This window comes from Osmia bicornis, chromosome 1 (genome assembly GCF_907164935.1).
Source record: "Osmia bicornis bicornis chromosome 1, iOsmBic2.1, whole genome shotgun sequence".
Classification (NCBI taxonomy): Eukaryota; Metazoa; Arthropoda; class Insecta; order Hymenoptera; family Megachilidae; genus Osmia; species Osmia bicornis.
The window spans coordinates 11,546,673-11,574,650 of record NC_060216.1 but is presented as its reverse complement, the minus strand read 5'-3'; the positions used below and the strand labels follow the sequence as shown (position 1 = coordinate 11,574,650).

The 27,978-nt window shown below is 41.6% G+C and overlaps 5 protein-coding genes across 6 annotated transcripts; 3 read left to right on the top strand and 2 right to left on the bottom strand.

The window, feature by feature from the left end:
* Window positions 1–810: 810 nt before the first annotated feature.
* On the top strand, window positions 811–2,898 carry LOC114871952 (protein Cep78 homolog). The gene is made up of 5 exons (XM_029178592.2): window positions 811–924; window positions 1,048–1,297; window positions 1,513–1,703; window positions 1,777–2,160; window positions 2,248–2,898. The coding sequence occupies exons 1-5, from the start codon at window positions 811–813 to the stop codon at window positions 2,698–2,700; spliced, it is 1,392 nt and encodes a 463-aa protein (XP_029034425.2). The 3' UTR covers window positions 2,701–2,898.
* A 724-nt stretch (window positions 2,899–3,622) lies between these two features.
* LOC114871945 (putative leucine-rich repeat-containing protein DDB_G0290503) lies at window positions 3,623–6,197 on the top strand. 2 transcript variants are annotated; one of them, XM_029178561.2, is made up of 7 exons: window positions 3,623–3,835; window positions 3,919–3,997; window positions 4,390–4,534; window positions 4,598–5,585; window positions 5,643–5,771; window positions 5,840–6,001; window positions 6,062–6,197. In XM_029178561.2, the coding sequence occupies exons 1-7, from the start codon at window positions 3,798–3,800 to the stop codon at window positions 6,087–6,089; spliced, it is 1,569 nt and encodes a 522-aa protein (XP_029034394.1). In that variant the 5' UTR covers window positions 3,623–3,797; the 3' UTR covers window positions 6,090–6,197. The 2 variants fall into 2 exon arrangements, with proteins under 2 accessions (XP_029034394.1, XP_029034393.1); XM_029178560.2 differs by having other exon boundaries at window positions 4,054–4,534.
* LOC114871946 (vacuolar-sorting protein SNF8) lies at window positions 6,082–7,006 on the bottom strand. Its single transcript, XM_029178562.2, has one exon. It carries the CDS (start codon window positions 6,999–7,001, stop codon window positions 6,246–6,248), a length of 756 nt encoding a protein of 251 aa, XP_029034395.2. The 5' UTR covers window positions 7,002–7,006; the 3' UTR covers window positions 6,082–6,245.
* Window positions 7,007–7,306: 300 nt separating this feature from the next.
* LOC114871947 (RING-box protein 1A) lies at window positions 7,307–8,648 on the top strand. Its single transcript, XM_029178564.2, has 5 exons — window positions 7,307–7,471; window positions 7,641–7,668; window positions 7,781–7,902; window positions 8,013–8,098; window positions 8,263–8,648. The coding sequence occupies exons 1-5, from the start codon at window positions 7,307–7,309 to the stop codon at window positions 8,273–8,275; spliced, it is 414 nt and encodes a 137-aa protein (XP_029034397.1). The 3' UTR covers window positions 8,276–8,648.
* A 3,888-nt stretch (window positions 8,649–12,536) lies between these two features.
* Window positions 12,537–17,672, bottom strand: LOC114871944 (proton channel OtopLc-like). Its single transcript, XM_029178559.2, has 11 exons — window positions 17,359–17,672; window positions 16,106–16,173; window positions 15,833–15,991; window positions 15,206–15,432; window positions 14,967–15,136; window positions 14,708–14,869; window positions 14,195–14,461; window positions 13,488–13,738; window positions 13,274–13,407; window positions 12,976–13,208; window positions 12,537–12,900 (listed from the first exon to the last, which is right to left on the bottom strand). The coding sequence occupies exons 2-11, from the start codon at window positions 16,132–16,134 to the stop codon at window positions 12,610–12,612; spliced, it is 1,923 nt and encodes a 640-aa protein (XP_029034392.1). The 5' UTR covers window positions 16,135–16,173; window positions 17,359–17,672; the 3' UTR covers window positions 12,537–12,609.
* Between the last annotated feature and the right edge of the window lie 10,306 nt (window positions 17,673–27,978).

Below are 27,978 nucleotides of genomic sequence, written 5' to 3'. Positions count from 1 at the left end.
GCTTCATCAAGCTTAAACTTTGTAGACCTTTTTGCTTGGTTCTGATTTCACAAACCTTTTGTGTAGCATAATTAGACTGTCTCCTTAATTGTTTTTATCTTGTCTTTTTGGATGTTATCTCTTGCACGAAAATTTCTATGCAAATGATATCTATTCAGGCTTGAATATTGCAACTTAATTCTTCTGTATTTCATTTCTAGAACTTGTGATTTTTCTAATGTTAAATTACTGGACCCTTTAGACCTCTTACGCAATATTTTATATCTAAAATTTTCAATTTCACTTCCAACTTTAATTAAAATTTACAGATTTCTATAAAATTATTAGACCTTCACTCTTTTCAGTATTTCAATCAATGTTAATTTATATAAAATTTATTATAGCCCTCAAACCCTTTACTCAATCTTCTTTACATAAAGTTTGTAATTTCAATTTCATTTTCAATCAAAGTTTACAAATTTCTACAAAATTAAATCTTTAGATCTTTCTTTCGCCTTTTTGACATCTCATTCATAATCAATAAATATGTAAAAATAATTATTACAATCTTTAGATCTCTCTTTCAATGTTTGGTGTCTAGAATTTGTAGTTATAGTTTTAATATTACTAAAAATTTACAAACTTGTACAAATATTTTAATGGTTCAATCAAAATCCATAAATCTGTACAAACTTAAATTATTAGCCTTTAGACCCCACTTTCGACACTCTATTCCTAATTTCTGTCCACTTTAAGCAAAACTGCTACACAAAGGTTCAATTAATGATCACCTTCAACGCTTAATTAACCAAAATTTATAACACAAAAAGAATGTTGTGCCTTTCGGATACTACTCTCGGTGAGTTTAAGCTTGCAGGTCGCATCGCCTGGACCGACGAGACGAGATGTAAAGGGTTGAATGCAGAAGGAAACAGAAAGACAACGGTGAGAGAGAGAAAGAGAGAGCGGAAAAGGAATGAAAAGAGAGTTCCAAAGGAAGGAGAGCCATAGATGGAGACAAAGGACGATATGAAAATTTAAAAAAGAGATGATTAGATCCCAAAATAGAATTATGATCGCACGTCCAGGCGATGCGGAAGAAAGGATCGAGTACGTCCAGTCCTGTTCACGAACTTCCTATTGCGGTGTCTGGTGGATTCCATCGCCGTTTACGCCCGAGATTCTTCAACCATCACCTCCATCACCCTGGATGGTATCCCCTTGACGCCCAAGTATTTGAATATCCTGTGCTGTGGTCTGAAGAACAACGAGAAGCTGAGGAATCTATCGCTAACAAAATGTCGCATCGGTGACTATGGTAAATATTTCATTTTCTCAAATATTTTAACGAAATAAGAAGACTTTGACTTTCTTTCTTCATTGTAATCTTGTTCAATAACAATATTTATTATTGTTAGTTTGATAACTGGTTAACATATCATTCCTTTAAAATTTGTCTTACTTATATGTTAGAAATAATTTTAGTGTGCTATTTTATTGGTATGCTTAATTTTTTCTTATTTTTTGATTCAGGTTGCAATTTGCTGCTAGGATGTTTAAGGAACGTCCCAAACCTCTGCTCTTTAAATCTGTCTTCCTGTAGATTGACGAACAGAAGCGCGACATTTTTGTCTTTGTTCTTGAAGAGGAAGAAAGCTGATTTATTACAAAATGTGTGGGAAAAGTCCTCTCTACGATCTTGCGAGGAAAACTCTTGCAATAAGGTGAGACTTGTTTCTGAACTATTCATTTCACATTATTCTCCTGAATTTTATTAATAGTTTCTTTATTTTTCAGTTCCAAGGTTTACGTATGCTGATCTTAAACAAAAATCCAAAATTCGGTGATAACGGCATCCGGCAATTAGTGCACGCTTTGAGAACCGATTTCTGGTTAAAATCTTTAAATTTGAAACATTGTGGTATTACGAAACATGGCGGAGAAATTATCATCAGGTTTTTGCAATCAAATACTTCGATCACAAAGATGGATCTCACTGAAAATCAGATACCTATCAACAGTCTTCAAATGATATTCAGGATGTTAAAAAGAAAACGAGAATCTATAGAAAGTACGACGTTGAAGAAGAAATTTTACTGGGAATATCCAAGAAACAAAATGTTTTCAAATCAAACTTGTCATTCCATGAAGGGGAACGAAAAATATTCAATAAATCGATCGGTAAATATTTTTTTTTCTTTTAATGAAACTTAATTATGAAACATGATTATACATTGTAATTAATGTTAGTAAAAATTTAATTTTCAGGATAAAAGGAACAGACGTTCTTCGCAAAATCGTCGATTGAAAACGGTTCGATTCGAAGGAAGAATAGTTCAGACAAAAACAATGGATACTGAGGTACCACCAGACAAAAATAATTCCCGAAGAGATAAATTGTGTGATTTAGAGTCACAACTCTTTAGTATAATTGAGTCTAATTTCAAGCTGAAAGAAAGATTGTTGAGCAACAAAGCCTTGTTAAACGTAGAAACGCAAGAAACATTAAGAATGGAAGATGAGTTACAGAAATTATCATTTAGATTAAACGACATCAGAAATAAAGTCGTCACGTTAAATAGAACTTGTTCGAAAACTTCCACTGAAAAGCAATTAATGAAAGGTCTTCGATACGCCTTGGAGAAGGTGCAAGCGTTTTCAACTGCAGCAGAAGTTGACGAAGAAGAAGAAATCATTCCAACAGAGGCAGAAGCATCGTGATGATCATTTGTATCGCAGAGAGGATAAGCTTTTACGAATTCTTTACATTGAAGATATGATCCATTTTATAGAAGTTGATATTATGAATTTTATATAGATATCTCTATGTACATAAAGTCTTACATATACTCGTTGCAAGATGTGGACGAGTTTTAATAAACATTGTTTCGTAACAAAATTGACGAAACTTGACAAAAATTGTTTCACTGCGTTTTTTGTAAACCCTCTCCCATTTAATTTAGTTTGAAGTTTTTGAAATTTGGAGGTATAGTTTCTGAAATAAATTGTGATTTATAGCAGGGATTAGTACCGAAATAGATGAAAAGCAAAAACATTAGAGTACCAAAACCGAAATACATAACGATATTTTTTCGGTTTTTTCTTTGGTGACATTGTAGATTAAACTTCAATCTACTCTAAACTGCTTTCAAAGTAACCTTATGCAGTTCGGTACGTTTAAAACATTGTTTTTTTGCTCGGGATTTGTAAGCATTGAAAAATGTTAATTATTACTTTTATATAAAATAAAATTTTATTCCTATGGTCATAAATTTTAGTCCTATGCTCACTAGAAATCATTAAAATAAGTGAAAAAACATTCACCGGCTTGTAAAATCTTAATTTTGTAATAAATGTGTAGGTTGAAAGAAAATTATAAACTCTAATGTTTCGAAAATATACTGCTAGTATCATCTGATAGTAAAGGATATATAAGTAAGGTAAGTAAGTATACTTACTTATTTACGGCTAATACAGGAAAGAAGAGATTCTGCAATTTTCAAGAAAAAAACTGATTACTTTACCAGCAAAAGGTAATTTTCCTACGATAGATAAAACAGTATTCAATAAATGTCTGAAGGTTGAATCACATTGTTACAGATGGAGTAAACTTAAACTTGTGATCGATAACCGTTCCCTCAAATTTTTTCAACGCTAGTATCACCGTGTTTATTTACGTGTCAGGAATAAGTAATGTTACTAATGTACTGCTTGAAACACAGCATAAAACGTTGTAAATATAAATTAAACGTATAATGTATTTTCATAATGTTTCTTAGCTCAACGCAGTATTGCAAAATAAATTATTTAGCGTTAAAATGCTCGACGCAGAGCAAGGGGATAATCAAAAAGAGGGGTTAGTTTTGTGGTTATACATTCTGCTACATTGCTGTTTTTCCTATTTTCGATAAACATATTTGAATAATTTGTTTTCATTAGAGTTGATGAACGAGATATAATACTTGAAGAATACCATGGAATCGTGGAAGGCCTCAAACAGGATTTGCATCTATGCAAGGTTTGCATCATGCTCATGATTTATTGTACCTGTATTGTTGATTTTGTTGTTTTCAGGTAGAACAAAATAATATACGAACTGAATTAGAAATTTTAAGAAATGAGAGCCAACAGACTGATGATATTAGAGAATCTATTAATAATATTCATTTAGAAGAATGTAGTGATCAAGATTTACATAAGCTAGAAATAGCAAATTTACAAGAGCGTATTGAACTTTTAGAAACAGAAAAGAATTCAGCATTGCAATTATGGCATATTTCATTAAATACCATAAGTGTTTTAGAAGAAGAATTAAAAAAATTTCGTGCAGATGGAAAAGGAACAAAATTTTATCAGGAACAAGCAAATGTTATGAAGGAAAGTTATTCAGAAGCTATTAAAATGTTGCAGGAGAAACTTTCACAGACTAAACAGAATTTTATGAAACATCAAACACTGTATCACACCAGTAAAGAAAAACTTGAGCATTTAACTAAAGAGAAACAAGAACTTTTGGAAAAATTGAACAGTTTACAAAAGGATGCTCAAGATAAAGGTCAGTATTACATGGTTATAATTTTCTGCAACAAATGGAGACATTATTTTTATGTTTTAAAAGACAGGAATAATCAGGTGGCAATAGAGACATTAAAACAGGAATTGGCTTATGCTAAAACAGAGGCTAACAAAATGGTGCAAGTAAAAATGGAACTGGAGAGAAAGTTACATGAAATTAAGAGATACGCGGAAAATATAATGGAAAAAGATAAAGAAACAAAGACTAAAATGGGAGAAGCTATTGAACTGATAGAATCTGCAGTGAGGGAGAAAGATATGGTAGTTCACCGCGAATCGCTTATTTTGGAAGAAAAAGCCCGATTAGAACATCGATTAAATATAATAGCAAGTGAATATGATACAAAAATACAAGAATTAAATATGAAGACCAAAGATGAGATTGAATTACATACGAAACGTTATTTAACAGAAATTAAAGAACTTAAAGCAGAGTTGAAGGAGAAAACAATGGTAGTAGAAAAAGTTCAAAGAGATTTAAAATTTACTGAAGAAGAATTAATTAAAGTTCAAAGAGACGTGAATGCAAAGATATTAGATTATGAGCAAAAAACTAAACGTTTGGAACTTCAGTTGCAAGTATACGATGAAACAATATGTAAAAACAAATATGACATAGAAATGAAACAATTGAAAGAAAATATCACTTCTCTTGAAAATAAACTAGCGACTTCGAATGATAAATTACAAAAATTAGAGCAACAACAAACTAATACTATAGAAGATCAGGTGAAAAGAGCTGATCGCGAAAATAAAGACATAATGAAACAATATTCAGACTTGGAGAGTCAGTTAGCTAAAACGCTAGGTGACAAAGAAGATCTTGTGTTACAATTAAAATCATTGAAGTATGATTTTGATTATGAGATACAAAAAAGAGATAATGAAAGACATTCTCTCGAAAATAAAATTCGAGAATTAGAAATTAATCATCACAAGGCGAGTTGTATGAAGGACAATAAGTTACGAGATGATGTGGCCGATGAAGTGAACGTTTATGATGTAAAAAATAAACGCACATTCGATATAATGTAAGTACATTAAATTTTCTAATACTTCAAGTGGTATTGTATACGATTCTATTTCAGGGTGGAAAATAAATGTAACTGTTGTCAATCAGTATTATCAGATCATATGAATAAGTTGCAGGAAAAGTTTGATAGAAAGACAAAAGAATTAGTGTATCATGTTCAAGTTCATCAGAAATTAAGTAAAAGGTACGAAAATTTTATACATGTAGGTATATATATGAACAATTAAAATAATTTACACTACTCTACTTTAGATGGAGAGACGAGGCAAAATCTCTAACAGTTAAATTTCAAGGAAGGACTAAGGAACTAAGAAGCAAAATAAATGCATTACAAAAAGAAAATACTGAATTACAAACTGAATTATTAACTTGCAAGCAACAATTAGCACAAGATGCAATACATAGCATACAAAGGTATGTATTTACTATATGTATATAGTAACTAATATAATGACTGTTAAATATTCTTTTCAGATTTAATGAAGCAAATGAAATTAGGTGACAATATTTTCTTTTATTTACAAAAACCTTACAGTGTATGTTTCTTAATGTAAATATTATAACATATATAAATTTATTCACATTAGAAATACATTTCATACCACATGTATACTTTTTGTTTTTTAAATACCTATCTATCTATAATAAAATTAAGTGCTTACTCTGTGGATACAATACAAGCTGTGAACAAACTAGGAAACCAATACAATGTTTCATTTTCTCCTTGTTCATCTAACCATGCTAATCCTTCTTTTACCATATGGTCCAAGGCTTTTTGTGCACGATCTGGTTCCCACTTTAACTCTTTGAAAAGTATCGACTTTGAAATATGTGCATTTCCAGATAAACTAGCTTGCTGTAACACAGCAGTATGTTCCATACTTAGTTCACCAGGAACAGATTGTACCAGGTGTTTGCCTCTTCCAATTGGAACAATGGAAAATCCATTTCCAAAAATTTTTAGTTTTTTTGCTGCAGCCAATAAGTCTTCATTTGTTATTTCTTGATGTTCTTTTCTACGACCTCTTGCTTGTATTAATCTTGTTCTAAGTTCATCTAATGAGATCAATCCACCATTTTTATAATTTGTTGCCATGCATACTTCTACAATTTGTACAGCTAGCTCATAATAAAAGTCTCCTATACCAAGGACAGACCAAAACCCTTTTCCTGAGGCTAAAGGGTCCACACCAATTGAGGCACACATTTCAGTGAATTGCCGTCGAAAACGTGCATTCTTTTTAATTTCATTTTTGTGCTTTGTTGCAAACTCTTCTAAATTAACGCGAAAAGTTTCCATGTGTTTTGTCATTTGCTCAAACTGGTTCTCTTGAATCTCTGTCCCCTTATCTTTATATTTTTCTTTCTCCAGCTTTTGTTTTTGAATTGCACCAACGCCTGCCTTTCGTCTCATTGTGTAATATATTTTATAACGTTCAAGAGAATACCGAACAATAATTGAAAACTATATACACAGAAAATTAAGGTAATCTGCTCCAACTTTTAAATGATTGAAGTAACTGTCATATTAAGTCGAACAAGAGTTCTAATAACATAACCTAGTACTGATACACTAACATAATAGTAAATTTTTCATACAATTTACACTTTGATTTACAAGCATTTTTCCAACACACAATTACAACAGCACCTTTGTTGTACTATAACAATGCATAACATACTCAAAATAATTAATAATTAGAAAAATATGTACTTTATATGCCAGCTATTCGTTGTACTTCGAGTCTCTCACACGAGGTGTCAGTTGGCTTTAAACATCAAAATTTAAATATGGCGTCGGCAATGGAAATTGATGATGAAGAAAACGATTTACCAACTTCGAGTAGTAGTAAAGGAGAGAAAAAACGTTTTGAAGTAAAAAAGGTGAAATGAAGAGCTAAGAGAAGTGTTTCGTCGAATATATACAAGTTCTTCCAATTTTAATACTTTGATTTTCAAACTCTAACCTCATTTTTTGCATTGTCATTTTTACTGTACTCACATGGTTTATATTTACGCTGTAATCAGTAATTTGCATTTTGTATCGTTTCAGTGGAATGCTGTGGCTCTTTGGGCATGGGGTATGTATTACAAGTCTTATTGCAATAATGTATTTCCACCAAATTCACTAAAGTTATTGTAGTATTATATTTACAGGATTATTCATTAATTATGGAATTTATTATTTTACAGATATTGTAGTAGATAATTGCGCAATCTGTCGTAATCATATAATGGACTTATGTATTGAATGTCAAGCAAATCAAGCATCAGCCACCAGTGAGGAATGTACAGTAGCTTGGGGTGTATGCAATGTATGCATCTTCTTCTTATGGTTTATGTTACATACACATTTAGTATCGATTGCATAACTGATATATTTTAACTTTTTTATTTAAAATTTTTGACATTTGTTTTCGCATAGCATGCATTCCATTTCCATTGCATCTCGCGTTGGTTGAAGACTCGACAAGTTTGTCCACTAGACAATCGAGAGTGGGAGTTCCAGAAGTGAGTACAATCTACATCATACAACAATACACTACTGGCTTCTTAGAGCTTTTGAAAATTGTTTGTGTGTTGGTAGAAAAAGCACAAAACATTTTCATATAGTTGATTCAAGTTCTTCTTTATGTACAATATTTTCTAAGTAAAATTTAATTTGTTTGTTTTAGATACGGTCATTAGCGGAATGCGTCCAGCTGCCGCAGATATCAGAACCATCCAGAATGCCAAAGCCGACGCAAGTTTAACTATGTGTGAATAAAAGACAAAAAAAAAACACAATTTGTTCTTACATGGATACAAACACATCAGTGTCATATTTGTAAGTGTTGTAGCAGCCATTCGGGGATGAAGAATAAAAAAATCGGCTTCAGAACACAAAGTGTTAAGGATATTATTGCCCGAGCATTATCACGTTTATGTTGCTACATGTATTGAGTTGGAAGAACAGGTACTAAACCTGACTTACTGAAAGTTTCTTATTCTGTCGGTTATGCATTATATGACAATGTAACTTTTAGTCTTAAGGGCTCAAATAAACAAAGATTATAAAATATGTATCAGTTTCTTCATCCAATTTTACCATTTTCTTTCAGATCTTTCTGATCGAATGTTACTTTTTCGCTTACCTTGGTTTAATAATAAAAATTGTAAACCTATTTTCAGCATGATCATTTTGCAACATTATTTGAAATTAGATATTACAGCCAGTATTTTACATCGGTACATTTTTCCGCGAGATTTTTTTTTTACCGAATCCTCCAATGATCCGCTTACCTGATTTTAAGAAATACCATCTAGCAAAAGTTTTGTCCTTCCCGTCTCGAAGAACGGCGAACTCACGTAATCCACTCTTTCCATCAGCAATTTTATATTTTAAATAGATATCGGGTTTCACTGTAGTACGTAATGCGATGTTGAGTAATGTTTCAACATTTATAAAACTAAAGGATTAGGATAAAACTGGTTCCTCAGGATTTATGTCTTCGTGAAAGCTGTTAAAGATTTTTTATTTCAAGGTGCAAAGCAATATCAATCTCGTTGAAGAAGCAACTGCAGGTATTGTAATAATAGCTTCTACGTTCCAGCAAGCTACACGGCTGTCCTACCCTTACGCTCTTATCATTAATCCGCGCTATTATGGTACGTGGATTCTTAACGAGACACAACACAGCCGCCTATCGCCGTGACCCGTGACGTCACGTCGAGGCCAATCGATCGCTTTGAGATCATCTCAAATCCCTTTTCCAGTTCTAGTGTATTCAAGAGGCATGAGGCAATACTTATCAAGCGGTATAACGTGGAGCCCGACGAGCTGGCTTCTAATCCGGGCATACAGCGAAAATTACATCCTCGGAGACCAAGCGACATTCACTAGAGCTGCGAGGGAGGCATTAGTAAGCCCTTCCACCTTTTTGATTTTTCCTCTTCTACATTTCTCTACCCCTACATTTTTTTTCTATTTTTTATTATTAAACTTCCCCTCTCTTCTGATGAGAGAAAACACGATATCATAGAAATAGATTTCGTTTAAATATTAATTTCTCGGCACACGATTTCTGTTTCAATAAATCGCAATAAACGAGCGATGATGATAATATCGCTCTCGAAATTCTTCTGCTATTTTCAATCGTGCGTACATTTCGAACTGCAGTTTCGCAGTATCGGTAAATATTTATAATTTAAATATTTGAAAAGAGGTGGTCGAGTGCAGAACGAGCCTTGGATGGTCGGTAGCGAGTAGTGAACCGAGGGGATGAGAATATATAACCTGACAGGTGGATTTCAATGATTTTCAGAAAACGAGTTTCGCGCGATACACGCACGTACCCGGGATCGTTTGAAATATTTACCTGGCCGTACGAGATGAAAATATAAGTACGATTTGCATTCGAGTCCTCGAGATAGAGGGCGATGGAGGGTTCGGTTAGGGTAGCTACTAGAAGAGGGTGGACGTTAAGGAGGCTCGGGAGGGCATTTAGGAGGAAGCAAAAGGGGTAGAGGACGGTGGTACGAGTCGCGAAGGTCTCATTTCCGGCGGAAACAGAGGTTCCCTCACCCTTGCAACAAGAGTTGCCCATTCGACCTCTCTTTCCCTCCTTGTTTCGTCCAGATGGCGGGAGAGTCCAATCGAATTAAATACATTCCCGCGGATCGTCCAATCGCCTATCTGCACTGCTCGTTTTTGTCTGCTGGTTGCTCTGTCAATGCTTCCTGTCATTTCTTTCGACCCCTTGTTACTATCGAATAATTTACTTGTATGCGCTGGATTTTTTTTTATCGATACACGCCGAGGTATAACGGAGCCAGCATATCGAAAATTCATTAAAGCCCCGTGTAATTGGGTCGGGAAAGAGAACCGCCGTTGACCCTTCGCATGGCTCCTTTACGCTACGTTCTCGACGAGATAATTTTGTTTCGAACGCTACACGATTTCACGTATCGATACGTTTTCATCCTCGTCGTCCTCGTGATCGACGAGAAGAAACCGACTATTACCGCTTTTTTCGATGGACGATTATTTTCCCGTTGTATTTACAGGAAGGGCAAAGAGAGGGAGAAGCTTTCCTTCCAGCTGGTATAAGCGTATTTCGAATCGCTGTGGAATCGAGGCGCTTCCGCTAGTTGCACGTTATATTATTTAAAAAAGTTTCCATGCAGGGAAGACCATCCATTATCCGCCAGCACCGATAAATCCGCCCAGACGTTCTAGCTCCTTGTGTTTGGCGGATATATCAACGTTTCCTCGTCCCGTCGCCGTCGCGTCGCGTTTTCCTCCTTTTCTACTACTTCCCTTACCCATCGCGGACTTTAGAATCATACACGGCTACCGAAGCTCGGTGTGTAGGTAAACCCGATAAATTGCGAGATTTTCCTGTGGCCGGCCATAAGTACAAGTATAACCGTCTTGTCCTTTTTTTGTCAACGAGAAAACGCGTGTTCAACGTCCTCGATTATTATTTCGCTTTCAAGGCACCGTCGCTATAAATAATTTCATCATCGATAATAATCAATATCTTCATTGCGTCGTTGATTCAAGCTGATAATAACTATTATCGTCAATAGATGACTCGTTGTTCATTGTTCAGTCATTAGAGCTATCAATTATGCAGCAGCTTCAAAGTTTGATAATGAATCCGCTTAGGTATCATGGAATGCAACGTACGTGTTCGACGGGTATGTGAATTTCATTGAACGAGAACACGTAGCGATCGTTTCGAATAAATTCTTGGAAACTACCCTGGACTCGTGTTACCGTCTCGGAGATATCCAGTCAACATAAGAAAATCTAAGATTTCTTCTCCTCTTCGACATCGAGAAATCTCTTCCAGGCGTGTATTGTAGATTGCAGTGGTAGTGGTAGTTCGCCTAGCCAGAGAGTAAGAACGGTAAATCCTCGTTAAATCCGTTAAAAAAACAAAACGTTGTGATACGCTGCTAACACGTTCCATTTTTCATTTGTTTTGTCAATGATTCATGTGTGCCTTTTTTTTTAAACCCTTCCAAAAGATTATCTCGTACTTTCTGCGTGTTTTTTTCGATCATTATCAGATACCATCGAAGAGAAATAGAAGATAAAAAGGAAAACAGTCGGTTTCATGGCGTGCCAATTTTCCTCGTGTAGGGAAACTTATTTACACGATGTCTCGCAATGAAACTTCGAGATCTCTACGTGGTAGGTGAACGGACAGTAAGTGGAGCATTAAGTTGGAAATTTCGGAACACAACGTGTACGATCGGGTCGCGTGCACGGTATTCTTGGTGGACGAGTCCGAGAGCACTCGATAGGCTAAGTAAATCAGAGGCCTTTGGTCAAGAGTACAGCCTCCACTCCGTTTAGGGTGGCAGCGGAGTGAGTGAGGGGAGCAATAGCGGTGGCAGGAGCAACAAAGGGTTGGCTAAGAGCTCTTCACCGACCGCTCTGCTAGCTTGCTCGCTTTCTCCACCATCGAAGCATCACCTACTTCTCGTTGCAGCGAGGCTTGCTTGCCCGGTGATGTGATTGCAACCGAAATGTGTTTACCGTAAACCGTATCAAACTGTCGACGCCCGCCATCGTCGTTACCCCTCTTCTATCTTTTCCCTGTACATCGATAAAAGTACGCACCTTTATCGATTCGACGACGGCCACGGCACGGCACGGCATGGCATCGCGTCGCCGTCCACCACGACGCTTTGAAGCGTCCCTTTTACCCTTTGTCTCCGCCGCCAGCTTAGAAGTTTCCATGTTGCGGCTAGCTAGCAGACACTGTGACCAAGTTCGCCTTACACGACAACGTTAACATTGTTATTTGCCAAGGATCGCTTGCTTTTTCCTGTTCTTTCACATTCTTTTTCCTTCGCTGTTAAAATAGATTGGTAATTGAAAGAAAGGTCGAAGGGTAACGCAATTTCCCTTTGCTTCGTTCTAGCCTTTGACTTTTTTTATGTTTCACGATACAGATCAGGCAAAGTGTGTTTATTCGTATCGTTCAATTATTATACAATTTACAAGAACGAAATTTAGTCTGGACGGATCAGTAGGGGGTCTGGACGGTGCTGTTTGATCGACACTTGTAACACGTTTTCCATATTTCGAATAAACAGATGGCCGAGTGAAATCGATAGAATATAGCCAGCGGCATGGAGACGTGGGTAATGATCGTCCAAGCCCAGACACCAAAGAATCTCAGGTGGTCCGGGCGAACGCCTGCACGAGATTTCTCCAACGTATTCACCGTCCACAGGGCGATATTGACAACTATCAGGAAGGTGATTAATTCCTTTCCCGGTTTGTCGTTTCTGGAGCAACGTCTTCCCCAGGCGATCTGGGCATTCGTGTAATTAATAAACATTCGATATCACGTTTCGCTTTAAAACAGATGAGTTATTTTTTTTCTTACTTTAATGAGCAAAGTTTGGCTGGTGCTCTGTATCAGGGCTAACAGGTCCGTGATTAGCGACAGCACCCAAGTTGGACCCATCGTTAGAACATCACCAACAACTCCGAATAGACAATGCAGATAGACTCCAGCCTGAGCCGCAGCTAATAAAGTCGTATCCAAATCCGATGGTTTAATAATTTTCTGGTGCAACGCCTGCAACTTCAATGTTCCAGCGACCGAAGCCATCATTCCTAGGATTTCAATAGTTGTTTCAGTAATTTTCAAGCGCATAACGCGAAACTGCGATATCTTTTACCTAACATCAGTATAGTCGCGTCCAACGCAGTCACCTGGACGATCGCTATTTGGTTCTTAGCCTCTTTCAACACGAAGAACATGATCAGGCTAAGTATCGTCGCTGCGACGACGAGGATTCCACCGAAGAGACCTCTGTGAAAGTTTCGGACATAAAACCCAAGGTCGCATTAACAAATTAACGACGATTCTATCGATTTAATCAAATTTCGGACCTGTGAGAGCTGCTGCAATCGATGCTAAGATGATACGAAGATCTCGTTGGGCTCTCGTTCTTTGAATCGATCGTCTCGTCCACCCTCTTCCACATCTCGAAGAGTATCACGGCGCAAATTAAACTGAATTCAATTGTACAAGGAAAAAGGAAGGGGCTAGCGTCTCTCAGAAGAGACGCTAGAATCCCGCTCTCGTCGTCGTGGGTATGGCCCAACTGGTCGATCTCGTGTTGCGTCTCCTCGACGAGCGCCTTGGAAAACAAACGGAATGCCTGAGAGCGAGTGTGAAAGATTCAAGACGACACACGCAGAATCCTTGAACGCGGCAGTAAAAGCTGGAATTGTCGTTAAATGTTCGTCGCGTTCCTGCATCGACGGATCAAAAGCTTCGCGTCGACCTGGAACGGTCTCGCCGATAAGCGGCTACTTCGATTTTCCCGGGAAACAGGATACGAGTCTCTGTCGAACGGGATACGTTTCAACGGATATGGATATTAAATATCCCGTTTGACTTTGATAAATGCTGGTCGCGGTTAATCGACACCGCGTTTGAATTATAAAGATCGTTGAAATTGCCGCGATGGTATTCGATACCCTGTTTTTCTTTAATTTATTATTTTCATCGCTGAGAAGCTAATTTATATTCTGAAATTTATTTACTTTCAGCGTTGGTGTTTCTTTTTGCGATGAAAGCTTTTACGAGTTACCTGTAACCATTCGCAGAGATTGGTCGCGATCATATGCATCAGGCCTAATTTCGCGAGAGCGTTGTGCTTGGATAGATTGAGACTTTCACTGTTGAGAAATATGAAGTGCATCTGGGCCGTGACCAACAGCAGCCTGGCGCCCGGTGTAATCGCCCTGAACGGGCCGGAAGCTATTTCCGCCCCAATTTGCAATCCTGTAAATACCAGCGAGCCGGCGCCAAATCCCACAGCGCCGAGTCTCAGACAAAAGCTGCCGTACTGTTGCATCTGAGGGACAAAGATTGCATTGTACGTGTCGCGTAGCTGAATTCACCGTGCTAATTAAAAAACCTCGAATCAGCACGGTCGATGGAAAATGTTTTGTTTAAATTATTTCGCGACAAGTAATTGGCTTCTGATTCGACGAGCCGGTTGCACAAGTCGGGCAAGGTCTTTGATGCTTTCGCGTACACGAGAATCTTGACAAAGATAAAGCTTTTATAACTCTGTTACGTAAAATAAATATTGTTTTACCTGACTCACGTTCACCCGATCACCCTTCTCATCGAACGCATAAGTCTGTTGTTCTCTCTCGTTCTTCTGCAGCAGATTCTTCAAGGTTTTATCCCTCAGCATCATGACGTACATCGTGATCACGTAAGTGACACTGATCAAATAGAGATACAAGTAAAATCCCTGCACAGAGAAACATGATTTTACACTTTGAACAACCTCGTGAAAAACTGTATACACATTTGTAAGTGAATATTAACGAACGTCTTTCGTTACAGACCTGATTCAAAAAAGCCGGAACTCTTTCAGTGACGCTGGCCGTGACAGGCACAGCGATTCCAATTACTATCAGTAATTTCGCGTAAAGGGTGCTCATGATCGACACCATTTCCCGATGGCATTTTCTCCTCTCCAATGGCTTCAGTTGTTGATCGATCATCTGTTGTTTAGCTACGGATCAAACGTACGTCTTTCTTTATTGCGACTCGATATTCACTTTCGCGACGAAGATGCACTCACTTTTCGCAGCATCCAAAGCGTGCATAGGAACGCAAACTGCATTGACGGGTGTTAATTGCAGATAATTAGATCGATGTTTTTGAGCCTCGCGATCGTTCTTCTCTGAATGACTTTGATTATTTAGCATCACTGTTTTCGCCACGCCCATTTGTCCGGCCATGAATTCGGGGTCTTGGGGGATGCAAGAGGGCAGCGACATGTTGCTGCCAATACCTGAAATCAATGCTCTATCGACGAGAACGAGCGTGTTTGATCATTCTGTGTTTAATATCTGCCTCGATTTCGAGGACTGATTAAAACATCTATGGTACGATTTCATTTGCGCGTTTAGGATGCATATCGGGAGCATTTAACCGTGTCCAGCGTATAACTCTCGCGCCGATACTCCCGTCGATATGAATTGAAACAAAATCGTTGGAGCGTCGCGTCGAAAATATTTTCACGTCGAAAACTGAATTCAATGATTGTGAAATTATACGGTTTTTGCGCTGCAACGTTTCGCGTTGACCACACGCGAGACATTTCGAATTTTAACTCGGCTACGTTATTAACCCGAGAAACATGGTAAATCGCGCGTATTTCGCGTTCGATGCAGGGAAAATTAGGAAACGAGAGCTGTTATATTACCCGAGAAGACCTCTTCGATGGTTCATGACGGCAGTTAACGACATGCTTTGTCTCCGCAGCTGCGAGATTCTTCCTCGAGGCGACGGCAGGTATTCTTTTCCATCAGCTTCTGACGACAGGGTTATCGTTGGCTGAGCGTCACGTTGTTTCAACTCGAAACTTTCACCGAATATCGTTATTTTTTTGAAAAATATACTTCAGAGTAGGATTACATGGAAGGGTATCGCGTGAACCTCGTTCACCAAGCGCGATACTTTAATATCAGTTACTTACGCCGTTGTATTGGATTGACTATTATTCATAGTCTATCGTCGATGCCAGCACGCGACGAACAACACCAGCTGAAAGGAAAGAACGCGTTCAAGATGTAACGATACGTGCCGTTCTCTCGCGATTTTTCAATGTTAGTACATGGTATACAACTCGATTCTATTCGATTTAGTCCTATCTAACTATTTTAATAATATAAGTTGCTCCAGTTGCACGGGACACCTTGTAGAATGCACCGAACGCAGACCCAGGTTCCTTACAAACTTCTTTCCTCCCTCTTCCCTTTCTTTCGCGCAAACGTTGCGTAACAATCGTTTCGGTTTATTCGCCGGCAATGCGTCAAACTTTCTCGTTCGTGCAGGGGCCGGGGTTGGATAAGCCCGCCGCGGCGTATTTGCTCGGCTGTTCTCGCCCAGGGGGAAACTTGGAAATTTATTCCCGGGGAAATTCGCTCGCGTTTTGAATTTTTAGTAGGCTGCGGCCAACTTCTTTCCTCGACGCGACCCGCCGCCTCGCTTCGTCGCGCTTAAACGACCCGCTAGAAAGCGATTCTTCGTGTCGATCGAACGTGAACAAAACCTGCTGAAAATTGTTCCCATTACCAGCTCGCCTCATTCCGTTCCTACGACTTCGTACTCGCGAGAGTTCGCGACGTAATCGCGTGTACTTTCTCCCCGATTCGTCCTCGTCGTTTCTCGTTTCCGTGCGTTAAGCTCCCGGCTGAAAGTTATACTTTCGGATCGAAGTAGAGCGATTCACGACTTTGTGTCAGTTCGTACAGACGACACCGGTTACCGGACCGACTTTGCTAACTTTCGTTTGAATCGTATTAAACGAATCCCGGCAAACTGTGCAACGCTATCGGCGCGTCACAAGAGTGAAATGTCGTGTTTGGCCTGGTAATGTCATTGACGTGTTACGGGTACACTGGTAACCAACCCTGTGAATCGCACAAAAGCCGCTTCGAGCTCGCCTTTGCGGAAAGTGAGCGCTTTCACGCGTCCCTCGAAGACGGTGTTCCCTTTTCGTCGCGACGAAATTTTCAGCTACGAATTTCTGTCTTTCAACAACGATTAACAGATTGCCGAACACGGTGTCGCCTTGGATGGACAGAATTTGATCGAGTAAAATAATAGAGGAACAAAAATTTCACGAAATGGCACACGCGAAATGTCCTCTTTTCGAACGGCAGTGTGCTAGCAGTCCGTCGACGGACGATCGTACGCGATGCATAATACAACAGGAAGCGTTATTACCTTTCACGTTGACAAATTAGCCGATACCGTTTCGAAGCGTTACAAATTGTCGCTTTGATTAGCGAATCGATGACGAGCGGGACGCGGGTGAAACTTGAAATCCGGTACGAATGTTTCGCGGTGAATACAAAACGACAAAACAGTATAACTTATCGGATGTCGACGTTATCGATCAATTGAATTTCACGCGCCCTTTGTCGCGATTTCGAAATCGTCCGAACACTTGATCAACCGCGACACTGATCGAAGGCGTGGACGCGAGACAGCGACGAGTTCGCTCGCGTTTCTGACCGAACGGATGCGCCGTCGAGACGGCTCGTCCTGAAAAATCTACGATAAACAATCGATGCCATCGGAAAATTAGCGAGAGATCGCGAAAAACGTCGGGAAGCGGGTGTCACGAACGGAGGAGGGAAAAATACTGTAACCGGTTCGATATGCATTATCGACTATAAGATCGTGCATTATTAACGCGGTCGGTTCAGCGACAACGCGTTGCTCGATCGATATTCTAAATGGATGTAATTCGTAGCTGTCAATTGTTTATTTATGCGGAATATTTCGAAATGCGAAACAGCCGGTAACGCGACGATTCGATGCTTCCATCCCTCTCCTCCGCGCTTGGTATTTGCATTTGTATTGCTTGATTACCTGAGAATTCAATTTCTACCGCAGTTTTAGGAATAATCGAAGCAAGAAATCGCGTACATTCGACGCGAATCGTTTGATGCATTTTCATCGAGGTGGCACGCGATCGATGATTCGCAAAACGCTCACGAAACGAGGATCGTAAACCGATGGAGGCATCGAGTCGAGGATCGCGAGTGGCTGCGTAAGTGAAACGAGTATCCGCGGAATTTGCATTAATTGGAAAACATGTAACATCAATATCGAGGCGGACGCTGGTACGCGTCGATATATACGTTCTCATAAGTGGCTCCATGGTGTCTGCATAATTTTATGAGACTTTTGCGCCAGACCTAAAGTTTATCGCTCGATTTTCTGACGCGTAATCCGTACAAACGAGCCGATTAAGTGGAATTTCAGGCGTTAATGAAGCTGAACATCGCCATCATCATCATCATCATCATCATCATCACCGTCCACGCGGAACGCCACGATGTGTTTGTCGAAACAGTTCGAAAATTTAGACCGAGCCTGCTAAAAGGCACTAATTGTAGGCGCAGCCGATAATAGTTAGTGCCTGGAGCCTAATTATCGTTCCGATGTGGACGTCGATCGATTCGACAAATCCTGATTTGCATCGGCTCGCCGTTGTCCTTGCCGCTTTTCGCTTGTTTGTTGCTAAACATCGGCTAATAATAGCATGTTCAACAATCGAATCGTCGACGATTGTTAACTGAGACCTCGGCAGAGCGCGTCGACCCTCTTTTTTCGAATTATTTCTTGCGGCTGGACCGTGGACGAAAAGCGGACAGAGGAGAACCGCGAAGCGATGCACGCGCGAATTCGAATCCCAATTGGTTTCAGATTGACGAGAACAATTCTGCTAGGTTCGTTGGTTTGACGATGGTCTGGCGATGAATAGTAATGCCCGGATTAGATCTACATAGTTCCAGTTTAATAATCACATTTTATACTGACCCTGGGGGATGGAAGCAACTCGTCACGCGTCTTTCTACATGCATAAAGTTGGCAAAACTTCGGCGACCGACCAGAATGATCGAGCGTCCTCGCAGTAGAATAGAATTCGTATATCATTTGATAATAATGTGCAATTTTCCATCAATTTTCCTAATTTTTATTAACAATCGAGGGTGAATAGTTTTAACTAATCGTAAGATGAGTAATATTTAACCAAAGGTTTGAGTAACAATAATACGGACTTATAGCAGGGTGGAGCACAGGTGAGAGCGCCAGGACGACGAGCCATCAACCGGAAGCGAACTCGTCGCTCATCCGAGTCAGAGTCCCTGTCTATCGAATCCGCGACCTCTTCGTTCCTCGATTCTCTCCTGTCTGTTCCTGGCCCCTTTCTCTCCTCCTCTCTTTCCCCTATCGTCACTGTTTCTCTTGCTCTTCAGGTTCCTAGTCTCTCTCTTGAACCGGGCCATTCAGCAGGGCCGCCCTTTCGCGAGACTCCTGTTCCCCGGGGGCGGAACCAGGGAGAACCGGAAGTGCCCGGATATGAGTTTCCGGCACGGACAATTTGCAGCGCAAAATTGAATGATCGACTCCGATAACCGTCGTTGCTCGCGCGCCTACCTATGTACCCTGTCGCGCTTCGAATTCCAAAGCGACGCCGTTGTCGCCCAGCGCCGACAACGACCGGCTGTCAGCCGCCATTACGACGATTCGTTATCGTCATTACCGGGTGCTCCGAGCGAGGCCCGTGGAAAGTCTGAAAGCGGTTCAATCCTAGCCTCCAAGCGGTAGGGGTTTTTCGAGCCCTGTAATTTTCCAGCGTTTCCGGAGCGGTTTCGCTCCTGAACGCGTCCCCGTTAATGCGGTTTTTCTCTCGATTAAATCGACAAAGGGGAAAGCAAGTCTATAAAGTACCGCATCATGAGTCTAACATGATTTCTGTTTTTGGAAACGAGTTTCTAATTGAACAAGCTGTTTTTAGAAAGCGCTAAGTGAATTTCAAGATGGTAGAAGTAACGCGTGATAATTACCGTGTTATTTTTTCGTTGTAATTGTGTAAAAAGGTAAGATAAGAGAAGAAAACAGAAGAAACGGCCAGAGTTCATTTGCCGCATTGACGGAAGCGTTGACACGACACGAACTGTTTCGAAACGAAGCCTGGCGACAAGTGGCAGAGAAGAGGGATGGGGAAATAGGGACAGAATTGATTCGAATTGCCAAAACGGTCCGCTGGCTGCGAGTCGGCATCGTCGACTGTTTTTGAACAGCAAACCTTCGCTATAAACTCGACCACAAATGGCTATTTACCTCTTCTGGCCCGTTCGTTGATGCTCGTGTCCCTGTTCCACTCAGTAGCCATCCAGTTACTCACCCTCTTTACGCTGCCTGTCCTGTTCCACGTCCCTCTTCTCCCTGCCATCCCTCTGGTCGGCTCGTCTCATCCCTATCTCTTCGCGTGCGGTGGTTGTACAGCACCGCTCGAGCGGCAGTTTCGCCCGACAATGTCTATTGGAAGATTTATTCCAATATTTTCAATTAAAGTTAGACAAAGCCGTGTTTGATAACGCCTGCGTGTTTCGCCGCTCTAGTTGCGGAGGTAAAAATAATATAGTACGCGCGAATGATCAGGAGTGGCTTTCAGAGGCGCCGCTCTGTGTAGCCCAGCCACGAAGCTGGGACATCGGCGGGGGTGTGAGTTCGGTGTATGGAGAACAACCGGTTAAAGGGACGAGGATGACGAGATACAGACAGCGACGAAGCACGGTCCACGAAGATATACGCTGGATGTCGCGTCGAACGAGCTTAAACGGGGCTAACTTTTTACCCCATCTATCGAACGTAATTAAGCTCGTCAATGGACGAGCAAACGTGCATTAGCAACATTCTCTTGACAAGGACGAAGTAACCTTCGATTCGAGGCTAATCGTAAAGATAGCCAGACCGAGAACGGCTCGTTCTTCCGTCGCCTGAGATTATTCACAGGGATTGTTAAACGCTTCGATGATGCGGATGACGATAACGATGAAATGATCGTTATGCAAGCTAAACGGCTAAATGTCTTAATTAACGGTGTTTCCGTGTTCATACCAGTAATTGATTATATAATAGTAATTCAAATTATTCGCAACGAGGAAATTCCACGATAAACCCGTTCGATGTTACCTATCTGTTCAAGAATTCATAGAAAAAAAAAGAGAGGAATCGCGTTTGTTTTTCATTTAACGATCGGAGTCCTCCAGCTGTTTTCGATTCGTGATCTTGTGCAAATTGACAAAAGAATTTCTTGCAAACGGCTACGGTCGCAGTCTACGTGGCAAACGATAATTAGATGCCTAGCGGAATACCCGCAAACGTCACGTGGCTGTCACGAGAGCTGTCATTGCCTTCTGTTGGCGTACACGTGCTTGTGCGAGAAAATCAGTGTGAGAGAGAGAGATAGGTACATAGATTCACGTATTGGACGGTACACTGATTCGCTCGGACAGTTCGATCACTGGTTCGTATACTTGCGACAAGATCGGAACACGTAGCCTCGGGTAGCGGTGGTCGAAGGTGGTGAAAATGGAATTTGAGTGGCATCCGGGGGATTCGCTCTGTATTTACCGTTCGATATCAACTTTTGTCTCTGGCCCCGATATTCGAACGTGCCGCAGCGTTCGCAGCTTCATGGAATTTCGGCCCGTGGAATTATAGGTTTATGGAATTAGAGATCTATCAATTAGCGGATGTTCGCGGGACGAAATTGAACGGGCGCGGCTTAACGATTTCATATAAATGCAATTTCTCTTCTTGCCACGCGTTCGCCAGTCGATTAATATTATACCGATGGTCGACGCTTGAATATATTTTCACCTTCGGATACTCGCGTTACGCGGGGGACACCACCTGTTCCCGTGCCAGTTATTCTTATGCCACAGTCTCGTCCGTATGCACTCGGGCTCGAGACGAAAATCGATGCTGGCTCGGTTGAATACAACGCAAGGGTAGCATGATCCTTAATAATGCGAGCCAAGAGAAGGAGGAGGAAGTACGGTACGATGTCTGATGTCACGATGAGCGTGATGGGACGGGGGAGCAAGGATGATGATAAAAAGGGAATGGAAAAGTGGACGGTATCGCGTAATTGAAGAACAGAAATGGTTCGACCAGGTAATAGGGTCGCAATACTGGGCCCAGGCATTGTGCCAAGAAAGCCAGTCGGGTTTAATGAAAATGGATGAACGCCTTCGCGAAGATCAGCAACGACTTTTTATCCTGAAATCACTGAAATAATTAAAATTTGTCTAATTACGATTACATTACTAACGGCTAGACAAATTCTAGCTTTATATTTATTTTCGAAAACGCTTGCCAACAGTTTCGAGCATGCTTCATAACGTTCTATTTGATCGGTGTACACCCGTCAAAGTGATTTTCAAAACGACCAGGCTTGATTTCACGCAACGGTTGCTCGACACTAGCGTTTCGATTTCGCTCGGACTCGAAAGTGTCAGAATTGAAAAGAAAAAAAAAAAAAAATGGAAATATTATACAAAAACCAACACGCGAGAAGCCGAGCGATACATAGGAGAGAGAAAAAAAATGGAGATTTCGATAATGTTTTTGGCGTTTGCCGTAAATAACGTGACGCACGAGCGGTCGCGTCGTCGACGCGAAAAATTCCCGTCCTCCTCTGTTCACCCTTCGATCCAACCCCCCGGCTGACAGATACAGTTCGTGACGTTTAAACGATTCTCACGCGCTCGATTCGAATTTGCTGCTGTTCAACCGCTACCGATTTTCCCTCTCTGTTCATCCATAGAGAGGCAGACAGATAGGAGAGAGACGGGGAGGGTATTGAAACGGCGTTAGTTCGAGCAAAATTTACCTAGAGAGTGCAAGGGGGAACGGGCACACGTGTCAGCTCGTATCAACATAGCCGTATAGGTGGACAAGAGAGCAGGAGCGAGGAACGATTCGCAGGTGATAGACAATCGGGAGCAGGCTCGTTATTATGCCGTGCACGCCGTGATTTCCAATATGTTGCGAACGACAAGCGTCACAGCGGCCTGTTAAGCCTCTCGTTTCGGGCTTCGGCATTCAAATGACCGATCGAGTCGTCGAGAGAAGAGTGCTCGTTCGATCTCTCGCCGTTAATGGCCAATACGCGACACATTTCCGATTGCTTCGACCTCATTCGCCACGGCTCCGATGGAATTTGTATCGTGCTCACGCGTCCTCAACGACCGCGTCAATGTGTGTGTAAACACCGGCAAACAGTGTAACGAGGGATAACGATAACGATGTTAATGTAATCGGATATTAACCCCGGCGGATAACCACCCCCCCGGCGGAGCCAGCTCCTTGTTAGTCCCTGGCAAACGGCGAAAATCTTGGATCCTGGATCCGTGAAACGAACGTGAGTATTACGAAAGCAACGAAAAGGAACGTAGACGGTAAGAGGGATGAAAATAAGATTTCAGTTAACCCTGGTGCAGGATAATATCAGGATTGTACCATGATTCGTAAACGATAGTCATGTTTAGGGCTACCGAGGTTGCTCAAAAGTGAAAAACATATTATTCACCTCCATAGTTAGTCATCAGGGCTAAGGTTATCTTCCCTCGCTAAAACCAAGGTATATGTATATTCTTGCGCTAAACCCGAAAGGTAAGAGATAGATTCAGACTTGCGAACCGAGAATACGCGTATTTACTACAACCTCTTCTTTTACGAAGTTCAGTTTGTCGAGCCAGCGAGTCACTGCTAATAAACCATATTAATTAGAACTTGGTGTAACTCTTTCATCCGGATTCCAACAATATTACCAAAATACTTTATTTTTACAAATAACATCATTAAATATAAATAATCCATTAATTTAATAGTTAAGTTTCGTGAGGTAGAAAGAGATTGCCACATACGTTGGCAACATAACCCGGGTAAGGTGGAGATACCGACGCCATGCCAGTGGTAATACCTAATAGCAGCCCAAAGCGGTGTCGGGGCCAACTCCTTCTAAGTGAATTAACCCCGAGTTAATCTCGAGTTAAGTAAACCCCTAAGTAGACCCCGAGTGTCTTCCGTTCTTCCTTTCCTGGCAGGTCCGCCTTGCACGAAGCGTACATACGTAGCACGAGCGAGCACCGGTCTTCGTGTGATCGTTAACGATTAGGATCTTTCGAGCCCTCCGAGTGGTTACCAGTCACGCTAACTCTCGACATCTTTCTGTTTTACTTGCCTCTACTAACCGTCGAGAGAAACGAACGCTTCGCGGAAATGAAGGTTCCCTTGGTTACTAGGCAAATTCGTGACTAGCTACGCCCGCAACGTTTCTCTCGATTTATTTTGCTCCCTGTTTCACGAGAAACGTCGCATCTTTAATCTGTCTCTCGCTCATTAATATTAACGCAACAGCGCGGCGACCATCGGCCATCGTTACCCTCAACCTCCCTTTTTCATCGGTTACGGACGCGCATTAATCACCTCCTCTCGCATCATTTTTCCTTCGCTTCGGTTTTTCCCTCTTTTATTTTATTTTTTATTTTTACATAGACGAACCGCGAGGTCTGGTGAAACCATGCCGTTGTTTCCAAAGCGATTTTTCGCACCTGTTCACCGCAATATTTTTTAACCTGATCTACCTTTGCAAGGTACTTTTGTTAGTTTCTATGTCACTATATCGAGGGACATGGAAAACGTTTATCCTTGGGATTGAAGCATCGTCGATGTGGTTGCAGATCGTGCAGGTTTCGTCGACAACGAACCAAGTCGTAAAAAACGGCTCGCCTGTCACGAAACCCAGACGTCTGCGTCCATGTTTCCGCTTCCCTTCGACGCAGCATCTCCTCTTGTTTCCTGTTCAAAGAAACGTCGCGAAACGTTGATCCGATCATTAGATTAGTCGATGCGGACTCGGCAGCGCGGTAATTGTTATTAAGTTCATTTACATCGCATTAATGCTTCGGCGAAATTGCGGCACTCGGTCGCTATCGTTAAATACAGTTCGCGTTTAATCGGCGTACGCGGCATTACGCCGGGCGTGCAACAAAATTATAATCCACCGGCCTCGTTGAATATTCCCGTGACTATTAATCGTCTACTGAATATGGTTAATAAAGCAGGCTCGATGCTCCGTCCATCTATCCACGATTACACGTTGCTTTGGCTACCGGAACTCTGCCGAGCTACTCTCTTGTTGATAGACAACTCAGAGAAAGGATCTACTTGTCTGTAAATGAACGATTTATGTTTGAGCATCGTCACCCGTGAGTAAGTGACAGATCAAGGTAGATAACGTCGCGATTATCGAAGAAAAAGGACGAACAGAAAGAAGAGCGATAGGAATCTAATGAAATTATGATGTTACTTGCTTGAAAGACACTATTCAGCCGAGGGTACACAGACGGCTAAAGCGTAATGTCTTCGTGTATGTCTGTACATGTATACACACGACAGTCGCTGACGCAGAAGCACGTTACATACGAGCCACGTTAGGTGTGTATAGGTGTAGTCGTACATGCGCCGAGGTGTATCTGTGCTCTTTCGCCGTAGAAAAGCTGCTCGCAAAGCGACAGGAAGAGAGCTTTGTGAAAAGCGCAATTGACGGGCCTTCCTATTAGTAGAGGAGGAAGTATCGGGGAGGAAAAAGCGAGACGAGGCGAGAAAGAGAGGCCATAGTGATGGCAAACCAGTTGGTACGAAGTGCTACAGATCCACTAGAAGGGATGATGAGAAAGAGAGAGAAAGGAGGAAAGCATTCGATCCACCGCTTTCCTCTTTTTTTTCCTGTTTTTCTTTCTTTATCTTTTTTATCCATTAAGCAGTTAAATTTCCGCGTGCCAGCTATACTGAATATTCAGCTGGAAAGCCGTCTGATCGGTTCGCGTCCTTTGATGTGCCGGTGCCATTTTGTTGTACAGCACGAAAACAGGAATCGATTTTCCACCGATTCCGCGTCGAGGTGTAGGAGTTTCGCTCATTCCCTCTTCCCATCATTCGCACTTTCCCTTCTTCCCTCTTGCCGCCCATCCGTTTCCAGATTTTCCGCAGGCCGTGGCACGGAGCAATTTGCGTCACTTATAACCGGCAGCGGCAAGGTTTCGCGTTCAAGTCATAAAAGCTCGACGGATTTCCCAACGTGAATGCCTTTTACCCTTTAAGTGGCGCACACGTATTCCGCGTCGATCGAGCGTCATCGCCAACAGGTCTATTAACGAACCGCATTCTCTATTTTTCGGAAAACAAAAAGCTACAGAACCAATAGTACTACCATCGATCGGATACGATCGACGATTAATCAAAGCTCCGTCTTCCCATGCGCAATATTCCTGAATGCAATAACGCGAAATTCAATGATTGACCCGATTGACGTGGACTCTCCCCTCTCCGTTCCTGTGCTCGGTACCTGCTGCCATGTTTCTCGTTCACCGCATACGCGTTCATTGTTTGTCGAGTGGAAGGTAGGAGATTGAAGCGGAAATCAGTACGTGGATCGTGACCAAAGTTCGACCTTTGCCACCGTTTGTCCCGAAGGCATCGTGCCACGTAACAATGCGACAGCGTCCTATAATTATGTTAAGTACGTCGCTGGAACAGGGAAACTGTATACAGCATACGGCAACAACTACCACTGCTAACCATGCACTTGGTTTACATGCAGAGTGAGAGAGAAAGATAGCCAGATGTAGATTCTCTCTAGTAGACAGGCGAAGAGGGAGTGCATATTACGAGCCAGCCTATAACCTAACGCTGTTACGGAGCTGCTCGACCGACCATCCCTGTGTGATCAGACAGTAACTAACCGCATCTCGGTGGCTGGTGTGCTCGCGTGCACCGCCCATAAACAGCCAGATGCACACGCACGTCGGTGTAGAACTTATCGTACGTAGAGCGGAAAATTTACCGCGTATCCTAGGAGGGAGGAAAAGTTTCGCCGGGCGAAGGGTGCAATCGGCTGGCAACGGTATTTCGTTTCGATTACCATCGAGAGCGGAATTAAGGACCTCGAGCCGTGCTCGATGAAACGGGCGATCGCGAACGTGTAAATAAATATTCAATTAGTTTTGCCGAGGCGTTGATACCGCGTTTCATTTCTACTGTCCTCTCGGCGATCACGAACCGGCAATACAAATGGAAGCGAGAACAACGAAAACAATTAAATCAACCAACAGAGTTTTAATCTTTCGTATCGCGTTTCCCGAGGCACGGAGCTCCGCCGCATGGAAAAACGAAGAATAATCGCGGCAAGGTTCACGCGCCTGGCAACCGGTGCCACCAAGTTGACGGACATTTTACTTGGTAATAACGCGCGTTATTTCACCGTGTAATTAACATCGAGTCGCAAATTGAAACTCGCCAACTTGGAGTCGCGCGTTGATGAAACCAGCGTATTGGCGCGCTTTCGACTACTTCTTCTGTCATTACCAATTATATCATTCTCGCTGCACCGATTCTTCGTTTAGCTACCGTAAAGTCTTGTAAAGATGATCAAATTCGAATAGAAGGAACGCGTTGTTTGCCAGTGACATTAGAATTATGCGTTAGCGAACAATTACGATTTGCACGAGAATCGATACGCGGTCGTGTCTAGAAATATATGTAGAAGCTGGTTCGAGCGAGCGAGTTGTAGCACATAGTGGGGAAACGGATGGATCCGAGTAGAAGCGGTGATGGCTGACATATCTGTATTCCACAGTGACGGCAGACAAGCACGTATATCAAATAATTAGATTTCGGCCTGAAACGTCAATAACCATGTCAAACCATTACCCGTACGAGACCCTGTCGGTCGGTTCGTTACTGATTGGTGGACCGACCGGCCGGTCGACGGGGAAGCTGCTTGCCTGTCCACCCGCCTGTCCGCCTGGCTGGACGAGTGGTCGCAAATTTAACCGTGTTAGCAAACAACTCATTTAACAAAATTAGGGCCCGGAGCGTCGCTTAAAATTGGAGAAACAAAATTACGTTTTAAGGCAAAGTGATGGCCGAGTTGAAAGCAACCCGCCATGATGATGGGTTAGGTTCTTTTCACCC

What these genes read in the sequence shown, in the direction of transcription:
- LOC114871952 (XM_029178592.2), top strand. Translation starts at nt 811, where the DNA reads ATGTTGTGCCTTTCGGATACTACTCTCGGTGAGTTTAAGCTTGCAGGT. An exon ending in AGGAAAACTCTTGCAATAAG is followed by an intron (nt 1,704 to 1,776) that starts GTGAGACTTGTT and finishes TTTATTTTTCAG; the next exon opens with TTCCAAGGTTTACGTATGCT. An exon ending in AATATTCAATAAATCGATCG is followed by an intron (nt 2,161 to 2,247) that starts GTAAATATTTTT and finishes TTTAATTTTCAG; the next exon opens with GATAAAAGGAACAGACGTTC.
- LOC114871945 (XM_029178560.2), top strand. Translation starts at nt 3,798, where the DNA reads ATGCTCGACGCAGAGCAAGGGGATAATCAAAAAGAGGG. An exon ending in AGGATTTGCATCTATGCAAG is followed by an intron (nt 3,998 to 4,053) that starts GTTTGCATCATG and finishes TGTTGTTTTCAG; the next exon opens with GTAGAACAAAATAATATACG. An exon ending in AAAGGATGCTCAAGATAAAG is followed by an intron (nt 4,535 to 4,597) that starts GTCAGTATTACA and finishes ATGTTTTAAAAG; the next exon opens with ACAGGAATAATCAGGTGGCA.
- LOC114871946 (XM_029178562.2), bottom strand. Translation starts at nt 7,001, where the DNA reads ATGAGACGAAAGGCAGGCGTTGGTGCAATTCAAAAACAAAAGCTGGAG.
- LOC114871947 (XM_029178564.2), top strand. Translation starts at nt 7,307, where the DNA reads ATGCCAGCTATTCGTTGTACTTCGAGTCTCTCACACGAGGTGTCAGTT. An exon ending in TGTGGCTCTTTGGGCATGGG is followed by an intron (nt 7,669 to 7,780) that starts GTATGTATTACA and finishes ATTATTTTACAG; the next exon opens with ATATTGTAGTAGATAATTGC. An exon ending in TAGCTTGGGGTGTATGCAAT is followed by an intron (nt 7,903 to 8,012) that starts GTATGCATCTTC and finishes GTTTTCGCATAG; the next exon opens with CATGCATTCCATTTCCATTG.
- LOC114871944 (XM_029178559.2), bottom strand. Translation starts at nt 16,134, where the DNA reads ATGAATAATAGTCAATCCAATACAACGGC. An exon ending in ATCGGGTGAACGTGAGTCAG is followed by an intron (nt 14,462 to 14,707) that starts GTAAAACAATAT and finishes TTTGTCCCTCAG; the next exon opens with ATGCAACAGTACGGCAGCTT. An exon ending in GATTGCAGCAGCTCTCACAG is followed by an intron (nt 13,408 to 13,487) that starts GTCCGAAATTTG and finishes AAACTTTCACAG; the next exon opens with AGGTCTCTTCGGTGGAATCC.